Raw genomic sequence first — 14916 nt, forward strand, 5'->3', positions numbered from 1 at the left:
TTCAAAATAGTGGTCGCACCGTCGTCAATCACTGTGGGTGATTTATTTTACAAGTGGCATTCAAGTCATATCTGACTAGTTTTAAATGTATTTCTCCCCACCAAAGTTAGGCTAGGCCTATGTCTCGATATAGGCTGTCAGTCAGTCAGCTCCTCTCCTCTCCGCAGTGTGGACGCACAGTCACACAACACTGCCTGCCTCAAATGGCTGCCTCACACAATAGACTTGGCTGCATCCAACTCGAGAAAACTTCTCAGAAGAGACTAACGTTAGCGACAAATCTGGAGACTTTTTCTGACATGGGAATGATGGGATTATTACCAGCAAGCAGCAGTAAAAGCAGGCAATGACGATAGCTGGGTAAGTCCCGCTAGCATCGATGCTAAGTTAGCAAAGTAGCCTACAGCAAGAGCGCAGCTGAAGCTAATTAATATGGACGTTAACATCCATATAATATATAGCCATGTGCTTGCGCGATGACATAATGTATTGGCGATGTCAAAGGGTGGCGATTGACGATCTGACTGAGGTCAAGATCGCGCAACTCTAGTAGGCTATCATCTCTCTTGTTGCATTTTTAAACTGGCAGATGGGGGATTCAACTTTTAGTTGTTTACTCACCTAAATTGGCTCTCTTCCAAATAATCCAGCCACGTAACTAACTAACGCTACGTCCATTCATGAAAATAATGATGGGACATTAATGGTTTGTAAAGTGCCACCACGCGCCCACTCACATAACAGCTGAGCTAGATGATCTGGATCATGAGCTGCCAGAGTTAAACAGCAGCTGCTTTTCCTATAATGCGGATCCTACACCGGGGACCGAGATGAATAAGATACGGACTCGCGGGAGTGCGCGTAGGCCGGCTAATTGTTGTTTAACATGCAGGCCAACCGGCTAGGAGCAGGTTATAATACGGATTCCACTGCATGTTAAGAAGTGGCTCAAGTCTTCTTCACTTCTCAGCTTTCCTTTTATCATCTGCTTCTCTCCTCCTCCTCCTCCACTCTCTCTCTCTATGATGTCCTACCTAGCATGACCAATGAGACTCCAGACAGCAAGACAACAGCTGAGGTGTGTGTGTGTGTGTGTGTGTGTGTGTGTGTGTGTGTGTGTGTTTATGAGGGCATTGTTCCCTCTGAACCACACATGAAGGTGTGGTGATGTTTTTGGATGTAGGCTCTCCTTAACCTTCCATATAAATGCCATGTGGTGGGATCATGTGCCCATGTGATCATGTGTCTATAAAAACATAGAAGCTGATGTGCTACTGTAAAGCATCATGAGCGAGATGCTGTGAATGTGGCAACTGTTCATCTTCTAAAGGTCAGACGCCCCCCCCCCCCCCCCTCCTCGGCCACGCCCCCCCCCCCCCCCCCCTCCCTCCTCAGCCATTGTGCACCACACCCTTTCAGCAGGCCAAAAAGACCCCCATTGTATCCCCCCCCTGTTCCCTAGAATAGACTGGCCCTTTTTTCCCGGGAAAACCCACGCCCTCTCAAGCCCCCCAAGAGTGGCTGCTGAACCGTCTTAAGAGGGGCTCTGCCTCGCCCCGGGTAGCCCCGCCCCCCCCTAGATATCTCACACTGGGTTTAATGAACCAGCGCCGGTTCTTATTGTCCGGGTATCGTGTGTCCCGCTGGGAATCAAACACACACAAGAGGGGAGGGGAGGGGTTCTGTTTGTGTGCTGGCCCGGTGAGGCCAGAGGTCACATGGTGCACGACCACCAAATACAAACGTCAGATCGGGAAAAATGCCGGCGAACGCTCACAGACATTGGAATACAATGGATTTCTGCATTCTTTCATTACGGCCTTCTCTGTTAGCGCAGCTTAGCTTCTCTGTTAGCACAGCTTAGCTTCTCTGTTAGCGCAGCTTAGCTTCTCTGTTAGCGCAGCTTAGGGCGTTTCCAGAGAAAGTCAATATTATAATATAATACTATCAAGTTCACGCAGTGTTTAGTACTACAGCCAGAGGAGGAGTGATGTGTGAGGTGTTTAGTACTACAGCCAGAGGAGGAGTGGTGTGTGAGGTGTTTAGTACTACAGTCAGAGGAGGAGTGGTGTGTGAGGTGTTTAGTACTACAGCCAGAGGAGGAGTGATGTGTGAGGTAGCCTACTGAGCAGCTCCCTTCACCGAGGTGCGTCAGTCATTACTGAAGAATGTCACCCGCTTTGCTTTGTCAGCAATAAAGAAAGAAGGGATGAGCAAGATGCTGGGAGAGAGAGTGAGAGAGAGAGAGAGAGAGAAAGCACAGCAAGGAAGAGATGGAGAGAAAAGGCTGGAGATAGGAGCCAGGAGAGAGAATACGATTGAAGGACAGATGAATGAGAGATAGTTAAGGGAAAGAAGGAAAATGCTACTGTAGGTGAACAGAAGTAGAGCAGATGAAGAGTCGTGATACTGACGCTCACCTCCACATTCCTGCAGATGACCCAGTTCTTCTACCTGTCCGGGCCTCAGACACACACACACACACACACACGCACGCACACACACACACACACACACACACACACACACACACACACACACACACGTGCTGCCAGCCAGGCGCACTCACCTACTCGCAAGGGCAGAGCGAGAGACAGGCGATGATGCCGCAGTGCAGCACCCAGGCATATTGAAGAGAGCGTTCATATCTGACGCTATTTCACACAGATGTAGGAGATGGGAGGGAGCGGCAAGTTATATTGTATGTTTCGCTTCTGCTCGAAAAATGGAGAACAGGTGTGAAATGTGTGAACAGCCACAGCTAGAAGCAGCTGGCGTTCCTCTCTCCGCCATCTTCATTTTCCAGCCCTCCGCCCGGCCCTCAGGTGACGCAGGAAGGATCTTCTCGCTGAGCCCGAGGCTAATGCCTTCATCCTTTGTGTACGTGATCTATTCTTAACGTCTACCAAGCGTACTGAGTCGGAGAGCCTGTGAGCTACGTTCAAACGTCTCTCCTGTTCGTGAATGTTCATCATACCCCCATAGCAGTGCTGTGAACCCAACAAGCAGCACATTTTTGGGTCGGTTTTTATATTCAGGCATTAAAATGTTGCATATTTGCTTGATGGTAGCTGTGTGCAGAGCTAACTGTGCTTCTGTCTGTTCTATAGACCAAATCACCGTGACGTCACCATGTAAACAAATTTACTTCCGGGTACCACTTGGTGAAGGCGGCAGGTTTAAATGTGCGTGTTGTCAAATAAATGCTGTCAAACCCTCTCGTTGTTTTCGGCCGACTACTTTCAATTTAAATGGTTAAACGGTTGGTAAACATGCTTGTCCGACGTATCTAGCCTTTCTTCTGTGTTTGTTTTATGTAGTGTTAGCTAGCTAATAACGTTTGCTTGTCTGTCAAACTCGCTGTTTTGCAGACTCGTTAACATAGAAGAGCCTGGTGACGCGAGGTTACGTTAACGTTACAGACAGAGCTACCGACGCCACGTTAATTTAATTTAGCGTCAAGTCTGGTCCAACAGGTAAATAAGCTAGTCTGGTCTCCACTAACGTTAGTGAAAGTGTTGTTATGAATGATATTAAACAACAACACAACACGAACGAACCATTTTTGTCTTCTTTGTCTGTTTTTGTCTTCAACATGTCAGTTTGTGCCGTTCACCGCCATTATAATGTGTGGACCCAGGGGTACCCGGAAGTAAATGTAAACATCCCGGTGATTTGGTCTATAAGATCTGCTGAAACTGACTCAGAAGGCTGTTGTCTCTGATCAAGAGCATCAGAGGCTGTTGTCTCTGATAGAGAGCATCAGAGGCTGTTGTCTCTGATAGAGAGCATCAGAGGCTGTTGTCTCTGATCAAGAGCATCAGAGGCTGTTGTCTCTGATAGAGAGCATCAGAGGCTGTTGTCTCTGATCAAGAGCATCAGAGGCTGTTGTCTCTGATAGAGAGCATCAGAGGCTGTTGTCTCTGATCAAGAGCATCAGAGGCTGTTGTCTCTGATCAAGAGCATCAGAGGCTGTTGTCTCTGATCAAGAGCATCAGAGGCTGTTGTCTCTGATAGAGAGCATCAGAGGCTGTTGTCTCTGATCAAGAGCATCAGAGGCTGTTGTCTCTGATAGAGAGCATCAGAGGCTGTTGTCTCTGATAGAGAGCATCAGAGGCTGTTGTCTCTGATAGAGAGCATCAGAGGCTGTTGTCTCTGATAGAGAGCATCAGAGGCTGTTGTCTCTGATCAAGAGCATCAGAGGCTGTTGTCTCTGATAGAGAGCATCAGAGGCTGTTGTCTCTGATAGAGAGCATCAGAGGCTGTTGTCTCTGATAGAGAGCATCAGAGGCTGTTGTCTCTGATAGAGAGCATCAGAGGCTGTTGTCTCTGATCAAGAGCATCAGAGGCTGTTGTCTCTGATCAAGAGCATCAGAGGCTGTTGTCTCTGATAGAGAGCATCAGAGGCTGTTGTCTCTGATCAAGAGCATCAGAGGCTGTTGTCTCTGATAGAGAGCATCAGAGGCTGTTGTCTCTGATCAAGAGCATCAGAGGCTGTTGTCTCTGATCAAGAGCATCAGAGGCTGTTGTCTCTGATCAAGAGCATCAGAGGCTGTTGTCTCTGATAGAGAGCATCAGAGGCTGTTGTCTCTGATAGAGAGCATCAGAGGCTGTTGTCTCTGATAGAGAGCATCAGAGGCTGTTGTCTCTGATAGAGAGCATCAGAGGCTGTTGTCTCTGATCAAGAGCATCAGAGGCTGTTGTCTCTGATAGAGAGCATCAGAGGCTGTTGTCTCTGATCAAGAGCATCAGAGGCTGTTGTCTCTGATAGAGAGCATCAGAGGCTGTTGTCTCTGATCAAGAGCATCAGAGGCTGTTGTCTCTGATCAAGAGCATCAGAGGCTGTTGTCTCTGATCAAGAGCATCAGAGGCTGTTGTCTCTGATCAAGAGCATCAGAGGCTGTTGTCTCTGATAGAGAGCATCAGAGGCTGTTGTCTCTGATCAAGAGCATCAGAGGCTGTTGTCTCTGATCAAGAGCATCAGAGGCTGTTGTCTCTGATAGAGAGCATCAGAGGCTGTTGTCTCTGATAGAGAGCATCAGAGGCTGTTGTCTCTGATCAAGAGCATCAGAGGCTGTTGTCTCTGATAGAGAGCATCAGAGGCTGTTGTCTCTGATAGAGAGCATCAGAGGCTGTTGTCTCTGATAGAGAGCATCAGAGGCTGTTGTCTCTGATAGAGAGCATCAGAGGCTGTTGTCTCTGATAGAGAGCATCAGAGGCTGTTGTCTCTGATAGAGAGCATCAGAAATGGCTGAAACCTAAAGTGATGATGCAGGAGCTCTGGTGGTCTCATCCAGGTCTCATCCGGTTGGTGCTGCCTGGTGCCGTGGCGCCACCTGGTGGTGGCAAAAACACTGTGTCACTAGGGGAAAGGTCATGGTGAATATATGTTGATGGTGAAAATGCTTTATTGACAGATCGACTGTCTTCAGTCTCCTGACTGTTGGCTTCTTTATGGCAAAACATGTCATGATTCCATCACAGACTTTATGCAGACGTTACACATTATTACTGTTTTGCTCATGATGGACCATTTGGCAATAGTGTGGCCGCCGCTGCCCTCTGCTGGAGGGCCGTTGAAAATGACTAATGATGTAAATGAGCATCTGATATCCCTGAAGTCCAATGTAAAGTTGATGTGTGAACATGCATCTGACACGACACTTTGCTCCTCCTCCTCTCCTGCAGCTGTGACGAGTACGTCACCCAGCTGGACGAGATGCAGAGGCAACTGGCCGCGGCGGAGGACGAGAAGAAGACCCTGAACTCCCTGCTGCGGATGGCCATCCAGCAGAAGCTGGCGCTGACGCAGCGCCTGGAGGACCTGGAGTTTGACACCGAGCAGACGCGCCCGCGCGGAGGCAGCAGCGGCGCCCGAGCCCGGGCCCGCAGCAAGGCCGCCGCCCGTGCCGCGCAGCACAACCCGCAGCACGTAAGTCCGAGTCTCACCTGCTCGGGCTCCGGCCGGCCCGAGCTCAACACCGCCTTGCCCAACGGCATCCTGGGAGGCCCCCTGGTGTTCTGCAGCGAGAAGTACAAGATCTACTGCGACTGAGGCGGTCCTGAGACGTCCTGCAAGGGACCGCTGTGTACAGAGGGGAGGGCCTCCCCTGCCTTAGTGTTAAAGAGCCCCACTCGCTCGCTTCTCGCTCCCTGGCCAGTCTGCTGTGTGTCTAACCTCATGCCTGCTGGTGTCAACGCTTAGGGCAATGCAGATGTATGTACAGTGTGCACTAGACGTTTGGGACTGTAGTAGACATATACAGCATGTGGATTCTAGGGGCCCCCGATCATATTGGGGGGGTTTTGTGGATATTATGGAGTGTCTATTCTTTTCCGCTGTCTTGGTGCCGTACGTATGATGTTAAAAAGGTGGCGGCTTTTGTGCTTGTTTGTTCCGGCCCCCTGAGTGTGTTGTTGCCTGGCAACAAGAACGCATTCGGGGACGGCGACATGTTGAAGAGGACGTCCTGCTGATGGTCATGTGACCACGTTGGGCGTCTTCTGCTCTTTGGCTCGTCTGTTGGCGATTGGTGCTCCTTTCAAAACGGCCCCTTCCTCCTCCAGGACTGACCTCTGCCCAGCAACCCACTGTCCAATCAGGTCGCTCGTAAATGTTTACACAAACGCAAAGAAACGAAAAATATGCAATCTCCCGCTGCCGTGTGACCAGGGGAGCACAGTGCGATTGGCTGGATTCTTAACAGAAATTCAATACTCACAAGTGGGTTGGCTGATGGTCGTTACGTTGGAAGTGGGCAGAAAAGGAGCACCTGGGACCACAGGTGTTTATTTTCAGGGCGAGTTTTTAAGCTGTGATGCTAGCTGTGATGCTAGCTGTGATGCTAGCTGTGATGCTAGCTGTGATGCTAGCACACCAACGTCGTAGGCTCGGTCAAATCGCATGGCTTTGCAGCTGAAATATGCTTATGAGCTTGTTGACAGTTTTTCTGTTGCCAGGTGTGTGTGTGGTACAAGACAAACTCATGTACTACAGGGCTCTACATTATAGCTGAAATACAGGAGGGCTATTTGGTGTGAGCAGTTATGTTACGGTGGATTCTTTCATAGCCATATATTACGAGAGAAAGAAAGTTAAGACAAATCGATCTCCACACCCAAATTAAGTGCACTTCAGCATAGGTGCCTCAGGTTCCTACTTCTGTTAAAATGGATATAATGACGACTGTGAACAGAGATACAATATAGTTTTGATTTCCTTCTTTTTTAAACAGAACAGAACCTAAAAGAGCACAAATCAAAAATGGCACCGGCATCTGGATAACAAATCTGCAAAACGAAACCAACCGACATGACTCTGCAAAGTGCCTGTCGACCCAAACACCCGCTGATGTAAAGCCCTGTCCTTGTGTCTGAACTTGAGCTAACACGGATTCATCGTTTCCTTCTCTCCAGTCCCCGCCCCCTTCTCTCCCCGCCATTCTCCATTTTGGGGCATCGCTCAGAGCTCTCAAGTAATCTGTGTGGTGATGTGGCCCCCCCTCCTCGTGTCTCTAACCTGTGTCTTGTTGTCGCCCGGTCGCCACGACGACGACCTTCTCTCTCTCTTCTAGATTGTCAGCAGCTTGCTCCCCTCGCATCGCCTCTCACCCTTTAACTAGAATGAGGGATTGCGGGGAGAATCTTTCCGTCAGGTAACGTCCTCACGCACGTCTTCTCGCCTGTGTGTTGATCTCACATTCAGCATTGACCCTGAAGACTCCTCCAGTCGAGTGTGTGTATGTTGTTTTTAATGATATTTGCAAAATGAAGGGTCTAATTTCTTTTTCTTTCTTTTTCTGTTTGGTGTGTGAGGACAAACCGATGTACTGTCTTAGTATCCAGAATAGCTTTAACCCCTTGCAGGCTAGCATTACGCAGATAGGAGAAAAATATATATAAGTGGGGCTTGTGTTTAGATAAATCCATGTACTGCTTGTGGATCATAAACACATTAGCTTTACGATGCTAAAAGCAGGGTTGATGTGAGGAGATCCTGCAAGACGAATTGAATTATGCTTTTTTCTACTACCAATAACCCATATATTATAAAACTCTATATTCTTGATATGATGGTGTTCAGGTCATGATCTTGCAGGATCCTCCCAACAGTATTTCTCCCTCTCAGATATGGAGAGGGAGCCTCTCCGTTCCTCAGAACGTGGAACAGCCTCAGCGGTCAACCCTGCTTCAGTGTGCATCCTATAAGCTGCAGCACACAGCATGGAGACAAGGCTATCGTACACATAAGGGCACCCTCCTTAGAGGGCACCCTCCTTAGAGGGCACCCTCCTTAGAGGTCAATCACTCTTCTGTTTGAGATCCACTTAGCTTCAAAGTGTGATATATTCTGTTTCTATCAGTTTGCGCTGACAGAGAAAAAAAAGGATTTTGGGACTAGAGGAAGGAGAAAGCAGCTCCCTGAGAGAGGAGAGATGAGGAAGCTAGACGTGGCGGCGAAGAAAGCCACACGTCTGGCTCACTGCTGACTCTGATACTGTGGAGAAATGAGTCCAGGGGTTTCCTAAAGGAGAAACCCCTGGTGATTTTTTATTTTAATTTTTGAGGACAAAAAGAAGAAGATTGGTTGTTTGATCGACTGGTTACTTAACCAGAGGACATTGATTCAAATTAGTTGACCCTCTAACCCGTCCCCTTGTATAGACTCTGTGGAAGCACCGAGCAGTAGATCGACCCAACACACCCCAGGGTGTGATTGTGTTTAGAACGCCCCCACCTCCCCATCTTCCCCCCCAAGACCAGTGAAACCCTGTTAAACTCCGTCTAGTTTGAAATCAATGTCTGGTTAATCTGCTGTCATCACAGCATGCCACTAGAAAAATAAGCTCCTCCTACCTCTGCCTGCAGGCTCCTCCCACTTCACCTTTAAGTTCTCTCACACACACACTGCATCTAATTTCTGATTGGTTGTAAGCCTGCATGTCAAAATAATATGACACATTTCCATTAACCCGCATGGCACAACGGGAAAGACCCATCTCCTTTTTGACATGGTCGTGGGGGATGTGGATTCGGCTCTGTCCTAGAGGTCAAAGGTCGTGGTACTTGTGAGTGATTGGCTTCCTAATGGCACCCCGCTGGTTCTCCAATGTGAAAGGGCAACGTGTCATGAATGCACTTTCACATCAGCACCTCGGAGACATATTGACGTCGTCAATATGACAGGAAAAGGCTTCGGCCGCCTCCGGACTCCTAACCCGGCTTCAAACTCTCCTGTTGCTATGACTAACGAGAGCCGCTGTTGATTGTGTCCGTTCTGACGGTTCTGACCTGCTACTGACCATGTTAACAGTCACTCCAAATTGACAAATAATGCTAATTCTGATCATTTGTCTGTTTCTCCATTTTGCAGTCATTACAGTAGTTCTGCTGCGCGGATGAGGAAGTACCAACACAAGGTCCATTCTCACTCCTGATTGAGCTCGCCGAAAAGAGTTAGCGCTATAGGCCATTTGGACTTGAAGACATAAAACAACGGCAAAAAAACAAACAAAACACACCTCAAATGAAAAAAGCGAAATGAAAACGCTGATTTCAAGTCCAATCAAACTTTCTTCCTTTTGATTGCTTCTGAACTCCTAAATGTGACGTGTGGGAATCACACGATCTTTCGTGCTGCTGCTGGAAGCCAATTATCTCACAAGTACAATGAACTCGCCTGCTGATTGAAATTCGGACCAGAGTTTGTGATTGGGTAAGGTAACCCTCCAATAAGAAGCCAGGGGAAATGGGGTTGTTTCTCAATGTAAATCAACAAGCTGTTTTGTCTGGTTTTCTCTTTTTGTTTTAGTTTATTGTTTTTTTTTAACCTGTGCACTTTCATTATATAGGACTATAACATACTATTATTAACCTAGGAAAGAGTGGTAGTACTATGGTTTGTGACTTATTCAGTATCTATGCTATAATAGGATTATACATCCTCCTGAATCGTCTCTGGATTGAAATGACAGAGACGATTTTACTCTCATAAAGTCACCACAAACCACAGGCCTACTATTTGACTTTAGCCTCGAGATTTTATCCATCAAATAATCATTCTGAAATTGTTACGTTCTGTTATTTGTTATGCTGTCGGTTTTCTTTATGTTTGTTCTACTGCCATGTTCTATACAAAAATCCAGGGTGATCAAATTCTGGGGTTTTTCATGTATTTATTATTCCTAGGAATAGTTCAAAAATAACGCGGTGAAACTTGACAACGCTCTGACTCAGATAGGTAAGTTGTGTTTGGGGGGAAATTGAGTGACATGATACAGTTTTCCTAGCTTCTTACCAAGGGCGTTCCACTGAAAATGGATCACTGGCTCTCAGAATTCTCTGCAAGTGCAACAATTAAATTCCAAATTGGAATTGTTTCATTCTCTCTTTGTTTATCGTGCCAAATCTTGGTACACCGTTTAGGTTGAAAAGAATCAAGAATCTGAAAGAAGACAAGCCGTCATTGAGAAAGCTGTAGTTTGGGCCATGGTGTAGTTTGTGCCATGGCTCTCTCTGCGAGTTCCGGGATTTTGTTTTGGGGTTTGTTTAGTTCTTTGTTTCTGACCAGTAGTGCCTTTCATTGTTTCAAGGGAGAATCTTAGACTAGTATTTGATGTTTCTTTTGTCAGGTGAGTAGCCAGGTGAGGGCTTTGGGTCCAAAATGACTGTGAGCAGCAATAACTGCAAAGGGAATTTACCCCCTTTCCGTGCGAGTGAGATGATAGTTTTGAAATTAGCTCAATAAAAGTGAAATTGTATTGAATTGTGCAGGTCAGTGATCCACACAGGAAATTCAGGGGTATTGAGAAAAATGTTGCTTTTTTATCAAACTTTGGGAACCAAAAGAAATCCCTTTGGCCTCCTATATTGAACAAAATGCTCCAATCATCTGTATTGGGGTAGATCAGTGTACTATTGGAAACATCTACGCATCTCTAGCTTTGTTTGGTGAAGGTAATGTGATCTCAATAGTATTGTTGAAAAATGTGCAGAGAGCGCATTTTATCTTTCTTTTTGTCCATTTTTGACTTTTGTTTGTGTTTTTTTATATTCTTGGATCTTTTTTTTCTTTTTTTTTACATCTTTAAGCATTATGTTTTCAGGAAACAGAAAACAAAATTTGCATCAACAAGCTTGAATAGTGCCATTATAGCCAATGCTTGTTTGTTGAGGCGTTAAAGTGACAAAAGAGGAAAATACGGATGAGAAGCTAAAAAGAAAAAGTGCAATTCAAATACTGTTTTACTTTACAAAGAAACAAAGTTTTCTGTTTGCTGGAAGCGATAGCATTGTGTTAATAAATTAGCCGTGCAAACTTTATATTGTCATATTGTGTTTCAGTATTGATCCATAATGAGAGTTTGATATCTTTATATGAAAATAACGACTTCACCTGTATGTTGGTATTTATTTGAATTGTCATGCAGTACTGTATTCCTTATCAATAATGTGCATTATGATTAGTGACATATTGATTACAGCTAAATGTCATTATGCATGTTCCTCAGTCATGGGACCTTTACACAGAATTGAAAACAAATGTATAAAGCTTTTGTCAGGATGTTGGGGGAAAACGGGGGGGAATGAACAGACAAGAGTCAAGTCTGATGTATTACTGCTGAACTAATCCTATGAAAGTGTTGTTTGTTTGGCTCTGTCTGTGTAAAGGTAGTCATACTGCCTCAAAATCAATAAATGTGACCTAAGTTCCAAGGTGTCCCGCTTGTGTTATTATTATTATTATTTATTTATTCCATTTTTCATAGAATAATAAACGAACAGGACAAACAGGCTCCAGAACACAGGAAAAGAAAAATGAAAGAAAAGTACATCATTGACATTTGGCATTGTTAACGTGGTGCTACCAGCCTCAGAAGGTGCTTAATATGGGCTTGTGAGGGATATTACACATAGGATCCCACCCAAGGGCTCCACAGGAAACTGACCGGGCAAGCTGCCAACCTTAGTCACCTAGTCATTTTTAACCTCGTCAAAGTAGCCCAGAAACGGCTCCCAAATAGTTGAGAACCTTCTAAGCGAGTTGGTTCTCAGGAACCCGAGTCTCTCCATCTGTATAACAGAAACCATGTCCATCAGCCATACTTGAAAAGAAGGTCAGTTTGTGTTATTTATAGCTCCTCCATAGCTTCAGCATATGAAGGGTTAACTAGCGAAGTACGCGTTGCGATGCTGCTGCAGCCTGGGTCTCTCCTCAGAGTGTTCCCAGCTGGAAGCCAGGGGCAGGGGAAGAACTTCCCAGCTGTCTGGATACATGATCACATTACACACACAATGCACAAAACACTTCCCCCACCTCCCCCATTTCCCTTCCTCTCTCTCCTCTTTTCTCTCGCTCCGTCTCTCCTCTCTGCCGTCTCTCTTTCCTTTGCTCCATTGACTGTATATAATATTGCTCCCTGCCCTCTCTAGTCACGCCCCCTCTCTCTCTGCCCTCTCTAGTCATGCCCCCTCTCTCTGCCCTCTCTAGTCACGCCCCCTCTCTCTCTGCCCTCTCTAGTCACGCCCCCTCTCTCTCTGCCCTCTCTAGTCACGCCCCCTCTCTCTGCCCTCTCTAGTCATGCCCCCTCTCTCTGCCCTCTCTAGTCACGCCCCCTCTCTCTGCCCTCTCTAGTCACGCCCCCTCTCTCTGCCCTCTCTAGTCACGCCCCCTCTCTCTGCCCTCTCTAGTCACGCCCCCTCTCTGCCCTCTCTAGTCACGCCCCCTCTCTCTGCCCTCTCTAGTCACGCCCCCTCTCTCTGCCCTCTCTAGTCATGCCCCCTCTCTCTGCCCTCTCTAGTCACGCCCCCTCTCTCTGCCCTCTCTAGTCACGCCCCCTCTCTCTGCCCTCTCTAGTCACGCCCCCTCTCTCTGCCCTCTCTAGTCATGCCCCCTCTCTCTGCCCTCTCTAGTCACGCCCCCTCTCTCTGCCCTCTCTAGTCACGCCCCCTCTCTCTGCCCTCTCTAGTCACGCCCCCTCTCTCTGCCCTCTCTAGTCACGCCCCCTCTCTCTGCCCTCTCTAGTCACGCCCCCTCTCTCTGCCCTCTCTAGTCACGCCCCCTCTCTCTGCCCTCTCTAGTCACGCCCCCTCTCTCTGCCCTCTCTAGTCACGCCCACTCTCTCTGCCCTCTCTAGTCACGCCCCCTCTCTCTGCCCTCTCTAGTCACGCCCCCTCTCTCTGCCCTCTCTAGTCACGCCCCCTCTCTCTGCCCTCTCTAGTCACGCCCCCTCTCTCTGCCCTCTCTAGTCACGCCCCCTCTCTCTGCCCTCTCTAGTCACGCCCCCTCTCTCTCTGCCCTCTCTAGTCATGCCCCCTCTCTCTGCCCTCTCTAGTCACGCCCCCTCTCTCTGCCCTCTCTAGTCACACCCCCCCTCTCTGCCCTCTAGTCACGCCCCCTCTCTCTGCCCTCTCTAGTCACGCCCCCTCTCTCTGCTCTCTACTCACGCCCCCTCTCTCTGCCCTCTCTAGTCACGCCCCCTCTCTCTGCCCTCTCTAGTCACGCCCCCTCTCTCTGCCCTCTCTAGTCACGCCCCCCCCTCTGCCCTCTCTAGTCACGCCCCCTCTCTCTGCCCTCTTTAGTCACGCCCCCCCTCTCTGCCCTCTCTAGTCATGCCCCCTCACTCTGCCCTCTCTAGTCACGCCCCCTCTCTCTGCCCTCTCTAGTCACGCCCCCCCTCTTTGCCCTCTCTAGTCACGCCCCCTCTCTGCCCTCTCTAGTCACGCCCCCCCTCTCTCTGCCCTCTCTAGTCACGCCCCCTCTCTGCCCTCTCTAGTCACGCCCCCTCTCTCTGCCCTCTCTAGTCACGCCCCCTCTCTCTCTGCCCTCTCTAGTCACGCCCCCTCTCTCTGCCCTCTCTAGTCACGCCCCCTCTCTCTGCCCTCTCTAGTCACGCCCCCCTCTGCCCTCTCTAGTCACGCCCCCCTCTCTGCCCTCTCTAGTCACGCCCCCTCTCTCTGCCTTCTCTAGTCACGCCCCCTCTCTCTGCCTTCTCTAGTCATGCCCCCTCTCTCTGCCCTCTCTAGTCACGCCCCCTCTCTCTGCCCTCTAGTCACACCCCCTCTCTCTGCCCTCTCTAGTCACGCCCCCTCTCTCTGCCCTCTCTAGTCACGTCACGCCCCCTCTCTCTGCCCTCTCTAGTCACGCCCCCTCTCTCTGCCCTCTCTAGTCACGCCCCCCCTCTCTGCCCTCTCTAGTCACGCCCCCTCTCTCTGCCCTCTCTAGTCACGCCCCCTCTCTCTGCCCTCTCTAGTCACGCCCCCCCTCTCTGCCCTCTCTAGTCACGCCCCCTCTCTCTGCCCTCTTTAGTCACGCCCCCTCTCTCTGCCCTCTCTAGTCACGCCCCCTCTCTCTGCCCTCCCTAGTCACGCCCCCTCTCTCTGCCCTCTCTAGTCACGCCCCCTCTCTCTGCCCTCTCTAGTCACGCCCCCTCTCTCTGCCCTCTCTAGTCACACCCCCTCTCTCTGCCCTCTCTAGTCACGCCCCCTCTCTCTGCCCTCTCTAGTCACGCCCCCTCTCTCTGCCCTCTCTAGTCACGCCCCCTCTCTCTGCCCTCTCTAGTCACGCCCCCCCCCTCTGCCCTCTCTAGTCACGCCCCCTCTCTCTGCCCTCTTTAGTCACGCCCCCCCTCTCTGCCCTCTCTAGTCATGCCCCCTCACTCTGCCCTCTCTAGTCACGCCCCCTCTCTCTGCCCTCTCTAGTCACGCCCCCCCTCTTTGCCCTCTCTAGTCACGCCCCCTCTCTGCCCTCTCTAGTCACGCCCCCCCTCTCTCTGCCCTCTCTAGTCACGCCCCCTCTCTGCCCTCTCTAGTCACGCCCCCTCTCTCTCTGCCCTCTCTAGTCACGCCCCCTCTCTCTGCCCTCTCTAGTCACGCCCCCTCTCTCTGCCCTCTCTAGTCACGCCCCCCTCTGCCCTC

At 49.2% G+C, this 14916-nt stretch overlaps 1 protein-coding gene across 2 annotated transcripts in view; it reads left to right on the plus strand.

The window, feature by feature from the left end:
* The window catches only part of LOC310781423 (protein bicaudal D homolog 2-like), a gene marked incomplete at its 3' end in the record, with an annotated part of 83610 nt that extends 71914 nt beyond the window's left edge, over positions 1-11696 (plus strand). The window contains exons 10-11 of one of the 2 annotated variants that reach the window (XM_083642051.1): positions 5689-5932; positions 9374-11696. In XM_083642051.1, the coding sequence (XP_083498177.1) occupies positions 5689-5932; positions 9374-9385 (256 nt within the window). Of the gene's footprint in view, positions 1-5688; positions 6056-9373 lie in introns of those variants that run through there. The other variant, XM_083642050.1, reaches the window with a different exon arrangement.
* Positions 11697-14916: the final 3220 nt, after the last annotated feature.

Source organism: Poromitra crassiceps (assembly GCF_964638095.1).
Source record: "Poromitra crassiceps genome assembly, chromosome: 8".
NCBI lineage: Eukaryota > Metazoa > Chordata > Actinopteri > Beryciformes > Melamphaidae > Poromitra > Poromitra crassiceps.